This window comes from Pinus tabuliformis, chromosome 3_2 (assembly GCF_031772625.1).
Source record: "Pinus tabuliformis cultivar Carrire ecotype Pingquan chromosome 3_2, CPIR1, whole genome shotgun sequence".
NCBI classification, from domain to species: domain Eukaryota; kingdom Viridiplantae; phylum Streptophyta; class Pinopsida; order Pinales; family Pinaceae; genus Pinus; species Pinus tabuliformis.
The window spans coordinates 592,505,448-592,514,782 of NC_142302.1; the positions used below are offsets into that span (position 1 = coordinate 592,505,448).

Genomic DNA, 9,335 nt, shown 5'->3' on the forward strand with positions numbered 1-9,335 from the left:
GATTAGGGTCCAATGTCGCATTAAAACAAAGATTCTTTCGATATGAAAACAAATCATGGTTAACCATGGTCAACATCAAATTGTGACAAGGATTGCCTTAATATGAAAATCAAACATGGTCAACCATGGTCAACCATCTCTATTTTACTATTTGTAATATTTGTCCTAGGGTTTGTATACCTGGGGGTTTTAATATTAATTATTTGGGTTTAATATTATTCCCTTGGGGATTTAATATTAATCCATTGGGTTTATTATTCCCTTGGGTTTATAATATCAATCCATTGGGTTTAATAATCTAAGGATTCAACCATGGTCGAGCATGTTTTATTAATTTATGGGTTGATATCCCTATGGTTTAATATTATACCCTTGGGTTTAATATTATTCTCTTGGGTTTATAATCCCTTAGGATTTTTGTATTAACCCTTTGAGTTTATAATGTCAAACCCTTGGGTTTATTAATAAGAGTTCATATTCCCACGGTGTAAAATTATTCATAGGGTTTATAATATTAAACCTTATGTTTAATATAAATCCCTTGGGTTTACAATCATGGTTAACCATGGTCAACAATGGTTCAATGTCACATTCTGACAAAGATTGTATCAATATGGAAATCAACAATTGTCAACCATGGTCGAATGTCACATTGGGACAAATATTGTCTCATTATAAGAATCAACCATGGTCGACCATAGTAAACCATCATCCAATGTCGCAATGTGATTGAGATTGTCGCAATGTGATAAAGATTGTCTCAATATGAAAATAAACCATGGTAAACCATATTCAACCTTGTTTATTTTAGGGTTTATACCATTTATCTTAGGGAAAATATACTTTGGGTTTATAATGTTAATCCATTAGGTTTAATATTATTCCCTTGGGTTTATAATCCCTTGGGGTTTTCGTATCAATCTATTGGGTTTATTAATCTAAGGGTTGATATTCCTAAGGTATAATATTATTCACAGGGTTTATAATATGAATCATTGGGTTTATAATCATGGTCAACCATAGTCAAACATCACAATGTGACAATGATTGTCTCAATATGAAAATAAATGATGGTCAACCATTGTTAAGAATTGCCAACCATAGTCAGCAATGGTAACTCATTGTAAAAAATGGTAAAACTTTCTCAACTATCGTCAACCATAGTTAACCATGGTTAATCATGCTCAATCATGGTCAATGAATATCAACCATCGTCATTTAATAATATTTAATATTTAGTATTAAATCGTTGGGTCAATAATATCAATCCCTTGGGTTTATTAATTTATGGGTCCATATTCCTAGGGTATAGTGAATAATATCAATCCCTTGGGTTTATTAATTTATGGGTCCATATCCCTAGGGTATAATATTATTCATAGGGTTTATAATATGAATTCTTGGGTTGCATATAAATCCCTTGGGTTTATAATAATGATTAACTATAGTTCAATGTCACATTTTCACAAAGATTGTCTCAATATGAAAATCAAACATGGTCACCCATTGTTAACCATGGTCAATAATGATAACCTATTGTCAAAAATGGTAAACCTTTATCAATTATCATCAACTATGGTTAATCATGGTCGACCATCATCCAATGTCGCATTGTGACGAAGTTTGTCTCAATATGAAAATCAACCATGGTTAACCATCATCAAATGTCACATTGTGACAAAGTTTGTCTCAATATGAAAATCAACCATGGTCAACCATGTTTATTATAAGGTTTATGATATTTATCTTAGGGTTTATATACCTTTGGTTTATAATATTAATCCCTTGGGTTTAATATTATTCACTTGGGTTTATAATCTTTTTGGGTTTTAATATGAACCCATTTAGTTTATTATTCCCTTAGGTTTATTAATCTAAAGGTTCATATATCTAGGGTATAATATTATTCATAGGGTTTATAATATTAATCATTTGATATAATATAAATCCGTCGGATTTATAATTAAGGTCAACCATCGTCCAACTTCACATTGTGACAAAGATTGTCTCAATATGAAAATCAACCATTGTCAACCATCATCGACAATGGTAAACTATTGTTAATGGTGGTAAATCATTATCAATCATAATCAACAATGGTCAATCATGGTCTACTGTGGTTCAATGTCTCATTGTGAAAAGATTATCTCAATATGGTCAACCATGGTCAAATGTTACATTGCGCCAAAGATAGTCTCAATATGTAAACCAATAATGGTAAACCATGCTCAACCATGGTTAACCAAGGTCCAACATCACATTGTGAAAAATATTTTTTTATTATGAAAATCAACCTTAGTCAAACATCAAATTGTCACAAATATTGTCTCGACATGAAAATAAATCATGGTCAACCATCATCCAACATTGCATTTTGACAAACATTGTCTCAATATGAAATTCAACCATTGTAAACCATAGTCAATTGTGTTTATTTCAAGGTTTATAATATTTGTCTCAGGTTTTATATACCTTGAGTTTATAATATTAATGCTTTCGGTCTAATATTATTCCCTTGGGTTTATAATCCATTGGGGTTTTATTATTAACCCCTCGGATTTATAATATCTATGCCTTGGATCTATGAATCTAAAGGTTCATATTCCAAGGGTATAATATTATTCATAGGGTTTATAATATTAATCCTTGGGTTTAATATAAATCCTTTGGGTAAACCATTGTCAACAATTATAAACCATCATCAACAATGATAAAACATTGTCAATCATCATACAACATGGTCAATCATGGTCAACCATGGTTCAATGTCACATTGTACAAATATTGTCCCAATATTAAAATCCACCATGGTCAACCATGGTCGAACTTCACATTTTTCCAAAGTTTGTCTCAATATGAAAATCAACCATGGTAATCCATGGTCAACCATGATTATTGTAGGGTTTATAATATTTATCATAAAGTTTATATATCTTGGGTTTATAATATTATTCCCCTCGATTTAATATTATTCCCTTGCGTTTATAACGCCTTGGGGTTTTAGTATTAAATTCTTTGGTTTATTATTCCCTTTGGTTTATAATATCAATCCCTTGGGTTTATTAATCTAAGAGTTCATATACCTAGGAAATAATATTATTCATAGGGTTTATAATATTAATCCTTGCGATTAATATAAATCCAATTGGTTTATAATCATGGTTAACCTTGGTCAACCATTGTCCAATATCACATTGTGACAAAGAATGTCTAAATAAGAAAATAAACCATCGTCAATCCATCATGAACAACGGTAAATCGTTGTTAACAATGGTAAACCATTGTCAACCCTTGGGTTTATAATATCAATCCCTAGGGTTTATTATTACAAGAGTTCATATTCCCATGGTATAATATTATTCATAGGGTTTATAATATTAATCCTAGTATTTAATATCCCTTGGATTTATAATCAAGGTAAACCATCATCAACCATGTTAGTCAATGTTACCAAACCTGCCAATACTAGTATCCTTCTACCACGGAACAATGATCTATTATTACTATTCTTGAGAATCTCAATTTGCATAACATACAACATAGAGCATTACAAAAGCAATATTAAATGTTTACTTCAGCACTGCTATAAATTCCTCAAGTCGCCACACACCTCCACTATGGAAGGAGGTCCCTTATATAACTGAGCATGTTAACCATGGTTCGATTCAACTCAAACAGGGGCAAATTCAGGTTTAACAGAGCATGTAAACCACGTATGCGAAGGTATTCAACTTGAAATCAAGTATCGATCATCAACAATGTTAGGAATCTTAAGTCCAATATGATGAAATAATGTTAGGAATCCAAGTCCAATGTGTTAATACAAGGATGTGACCCATACATCCGTCAAGCCTCTATGTAATTAGTATTAATTATTAGTTTTAATTTTAATTTTATGTTAAATAATTTATTTTTCAATTATAACTTTATTTTAAATAATTGAATCACTTTAATTTAAGTATTATTTTATATAAAGTTTCACAATATTACTTTCTTATTTTGTTTTTTCAATTTTAATTTTATTTAAAATAATTTAATAAAGTTAGCATAACATTACATTAAATATTGTTCTACAATATTGCTGTCATACTAAACCATAGAGTACTTATCAGTATAATAAAGTAATTTTAATTGTATCAAAAAGCATTCACAATATTTATTTATTTTCCAAAACTTTAAAAATATATGTCAAACTAAAATAAATTTTAATTTATATTTTTGAATTAGACTAAAAATTTACATGGTTATTTTTTTTTAATCTCAATAATAATAATAAGAAAAATATATTAAAAAAAATGAATCCACTTTAATATTGATAACATCCTAATTGATTTTAACATAAATTAAATTAAAAATAAGAATAAAATTATCTTCATTATGAAAATAAAGTGCTTATTTATTATATAGTTTTAAAATTTTAATTTAATTATCAATAATTATTAGATGGATTACAGAGATTTAAGCTCTACAAAATATTGTAAAATAGTTCAAGTAGCAGCCACATATCAAAGGTTGAGGTTGAAATGTATCTTAAAAAAAATTATGTCATTTTTTCTGTTTTAATTAAATTGATTAATTAAAAGAAAATATATGAACATGACTTTTTCCTTTAATGATGATGATGACAATCAAAGTCCTCTAATACTAATATGGTCTATCAAACATTAAGAAATTAAGAAATTAATAGAAATTCTAGAACATAATTTTTTTATGATTCAAGGGAAGTGAGAGAAACATTAACAAATCAGAGTACTCTTTTTTGTCTTAATAAATGTATCTTAAAATTATGTCATTTCTTTTATTTTAATTAAATTGACTAATTAAAAGAAAATATATGAACATGAGTTTTTCTTTTAATAATGATCATGATAATCAAAGTCCTCTAATACTAATATGGTCTATCAATCATTAGGAACTTAAAAATTAATAGAAATTCTAGAACATATTTTTTTTATATATAAGAGAAGTGAGAGAAACATTAGCAAATCAAAGCACTTCTTTTGTCTTAATAAATGAAGAAAATTAGTAGTTTAACATATATTTTGAAAATTACAACAATATAACTAAATTATAAAATATAAAAAAAAAAAATACTTTTCACAAAACACTTCTAATTATGAATAAAAATTAGAATAAATTATGAATCAATAAAATATATATATTAATTTTATTACTTTTTACTATTACAAAATATTTAAATACATTTTTTTCCATCCAACTCATAATGAATATAAAATATTGCACTCTATTTAGAATTAGATGCATTTATATCTCAGTATGATTATTATTATACATATTCGGATGGCAAAGAAAAACTCCCCATCCAAGCTCATCCCACACCAGCTCCTCGTGGACATCAGGTTTTGCCTTGATCATGAGTAGTCTTGGGGCTTTTATGGTATTGTTCTCACAGAAGCTTTCAATCCACCATAAAGTTTGATAAAAAAAGAAAAATACAACAGCAACACATGAACACTCAAATTATTCCAATATGTTTTATAATAAAAATATCACATCTTTAAATATATCTTTAAACATATTATATTACAGAAAAATATTATAAAATACCAAAATCTCAAGCTGATGAATTTCCAAAAATAAATTTATTAATAATCACATCAAAATTAATCCTATAATCAAATCGAATATAACCTATCAACTATGAAATAACAAAAATTCTAAACTACAATCATTTTACTTGCGTGCAAATCCGATTTTAATAAAATAAAATTTAAAACAACAATAAAACCATATTATTAAAATCAAATTTTAATAATATCAAACTTGAAAATTAAAACATATCAGAGTATTGGAAAAAATGATAAATTAGAATGACATCCTTGTAATAGTTTTACGCATACGTGCTAAAAAACCATATTATTAAAATCAAATTTTAATAATATCAAACTTGAAAATTAAAAAATATCATAGTATTGGAAAAAATGATAAATTAGAATGACATCCTTATAATAGTTTTACGCATACGTGTTAAAATGACGACTTAGGACGACATGCCCAAAAATACAGTATTAGAAAAATGATGATGTGGGATTACATCCTCGTAAAAGATAACACGCCCAAATATTTTTAGTTGTTAGGTACTACATAGGTCGAGCGATAGCCCTTCTCTATCTGCAAGTGAAACTGAGGATATTATAGGAGCAATATGTCTATGCAGAGCATTCATAACTTTAGTCCAATGCTGTTTTATTTATTTTATATGAACAGTACGTTTTTTTTATATTTTAAGTTGAGTTTAAGACAAGTCAATTCATAATTGATTTTCAATTTGTTTTTATAATATTGTAATCGAAGATATAATTGTCTCTACATTGAATATAAATTAAATATTATATTTTATAAATAATATTAAAATTTATTAAAAGTTTTAAGGGTAGCTTAATTGTTATTCCAGTAATATGAACTCTGAAAATTAAGAGATCCAGGGTGTATTTCTTAATTGCGATATAATTTATAGAAAACTAGTAATTAGGTGCTAAGCTAGTTGCTGCATTAGTTTGGAATTAAAAGAATAATAATTAAACATTATTAAATAGTTTAAAATAAAATCATATTAAGTAATTAAAATTGTTATAAAATTAATTTATAATTATTTTTTTAAATAATAATTAAATTACTTAGCTTTAACATGTATATAAAATTTGAATCAATAACTCGATGTCTTAACAATACATTTATTAAAAAACAACTAAATTTTAATAATAATAATATTAAATATTAAATATTAACTAAATTTTCTTTTTATCCAACCATATAATTTTCCAACAAATTTTACCTAAATATTTAATATCAACCCAAGATTTTCCAAGTAAAAGTAATGAGCTTTCAGCCTTTTAGCTTAAGAGTTTTTTTGTCTTTTGATGTTATATATTCTAAACTAACTCCAACAATTTCTTTATGATCCACAAAATCCTCTTAATTTCTCTAACAAATCCTTAATTCTGGGTATGGCTCAACTATTGGAAGAATATCCACATGATTTTCTCCAACAAACTTTCCTCATATATCCATGATCTTCATTTCTAAAATCAAATCTGTATTTTATTAACAATATTCTCACATATCTTTTATTTACATACATTTAGGTTAAAGTTAATTAAGATAAATGAAAAGACCCCTGAAATCTAAGACTTTTGTCATCTAGAATGCTCCTGCATCACTTAGATCCGGGAAGGTTCATGACTCGTTGAACTAAGCTGTAGAATGTTTGGCCTATAAACGGATATTTGTCAAGACTTGTTGAACGAAAGTTTTTGTCTATGAAAGTAACTAACTGAAAATAATTTGAAATACAATTGCAATTTTTTTTAAAAAAATCTTAATGAATTCACATATATTAAATTATTAACAAAATTATATATAAATAATACTATTGATTGTAGAATTGAGGCTTCTGTGACTCATCATAGTTATAAGAAGAATTTCAGCGTAAATCACATATAGAAAGACTTTTGTCCACGCGTTTCGAATCAATTAGTGTGGTTCATCCTCAGGACAAGTTGGTTCGAAACCGTGGACAAAGGTCTTTCTATATGTGATTTACGCCGAAATTCTTCTTATAAATACTATTGATGTTTTAGTTTTATGCCAATCGTATATATAATAATATTATATATAAATAATAATATTTTGAACATACGCCCCCATTAGTAAGGCATATCCATCACAAACGAAAAAATTAAAATTAAGAACCGGTCAACCTTTTCTTGTTTGGCTTCATTTTAAAATTGTCATTTGCGGTAAAAGAATTTGAATGTCCAGAAAATTGTCGCATGTTTGGTTAGAAGGGAACCATAGTCAAAATAAGATGCAAATAAAATATTTAACCATTTTAAAATTTCAGTAATAAAACTAAATTACCATCCTGCCATATTTTACTTTAAAAGCGTAATTTTTAGACCGCAGATTAGCATTGATATAGAAACTATATAAGATCCGATGTGATATTACTACATAGATGCCCGGATAACATGTCCTTGAATTTAAAGTGAACTTAATACTACTTCTGCTAAACCTCCATTAAAAGCAAACTGTGCACTTTGTTCTGTATGCGACCTATGGATTACACTGCCGAATACTTGCACCAAAACTTCTTTCGATTAATGACCATCTTGAAATGCATATTCAAAATTCCAAAATACAGCGTCCGCACTGCAACACAAAAGAAATATAACTTGACATCAGCATTCTCTTGACGAGCACCAAACAACACGTCCTTTCGTAGAGACGTTGACCTTCAAGTAGAGACGGCAGCATGGAAAACGTCGTTCAAAGGCGTCGTGGAAACCAGCGAAGCCCATAGCAGCTGCAGTGCCTGATAAATATAAATTTATTATGGTCTTCCGGTTAACAGCATAGTTATGAACGCAAACTATAACAGGTATAGTATCTCCTTACCTCATCGGGACCCACACTCGCGTTTCGCTCCGCCAAATCTGATAAATCTTTGACATTCAGCTTATTGAGCAAGTTAAGGCTGGTAATGGTTGATGCGGGAGATATCTGTAAGTCATCGGTGATTATGAAGGTAACCGTCTCCTTCACATATCCTCCCCCGCCGCTTCCACTTCCACTTCCACTTACTCCTACAGCATCAGTTCTATCTCCCATGGAAGGGTTCGGCAATTGCACCTGATAGCTCGTATTGTTGCCGCAGGAACACCTGCCGCCTATCTGACTGGTCATATGGTGGGTACCGCCATTTTGCAGGTACCTGCAAACATAATAGACTGTGGGTGTGGGTACCGAGTCTGCCGACTGTATTCGAAGGATTTTGTTGGAAAGGTTAGGTATAACCTTAGGCTCCAGCAAGTCGGATTTCTCGGAAATCATAAACATAGTCTGCAGCTTGTCTACACTGTTGTAAAGATTAGTGAGGCAGCCGATTCTCTTTGCTTTTTTCAACGCTGAAAGCAATTTCAGAACGGAACCCGTTGGTAGCGTGAGAAAGCTGAAGAGAAGATCGACAAAATCCTTTCCTGCCTCCGCATACAATATCTTCCGACTTTGCTTGTTCACCAGAAGCCTTAAACTCATGCAACTAGCAGTTCCGCTTGCCATCTTGATCACTTCACAACTGCAAAGGAAAAGCTGATAACAGAGTCGAACTATAACGTCAACAATACGAAATAATTGTTGTCGATTTAAAGAAGGCGGTGGCATACCACCCAGGATATTTTACCATCAATGTAGTTTGTGAATGATGCGAATCGCCATCAACCATCATTTTAGATTTTGTTTACGACCGCATATTTTCGTATTTAATACAACATGTGGCGTGAACACGTTCACGTCCTTTGTTAAACGTGAAGGTA

The 9,335-nt window shown here is 29.4% G+C and overlaps 1 protein-coding gene across 1 annotated transcript; it reads right to left on the reverse strand.

Moving 5' to 3' along the window:
* Positions 1 to 8,257: 8,257 nt before the first annotated feature.
* On the reverse strand, positions 8,258 to 9,081 carry LOC149181952 (uncharacterized). Its single transcript, XM_089414394.1, has 2 exons — positions 8,419 to 9,081; positions 8,258 to 8,335 (listed from the first exon to the last, which is right to left on the reverse strand). The coding sequence occupies exons 1-2, from the start codon at positions 9,079 to 9,081 to the stop codon at positions 8,258 to 8,260; spliced, it is 741 nt and encodes a 246-aa protein (XP_089270520.1).
* Between the last annotated feature and the right edge of the window lie 254 nt (positions 9,082 to 9,335).

Bases quoted from the DNA above. Each gene is read 5' to 3' on its own strand.
- LOC149181952 (XM_089414394.1), bottom strand. From the start codon at position 9,081: ATGGCAAGCGGAACTGCTAGTTGCATGAGTTTAAGGCTTCTGGTGAAC. The intron at 8,336-8,418 runs GTAAGGAGATAC...TATATTTATCAG, and splicing joins CGAGTGTGGGTCCCGATGAG to GCACTGCAGCTGCTATGGGC.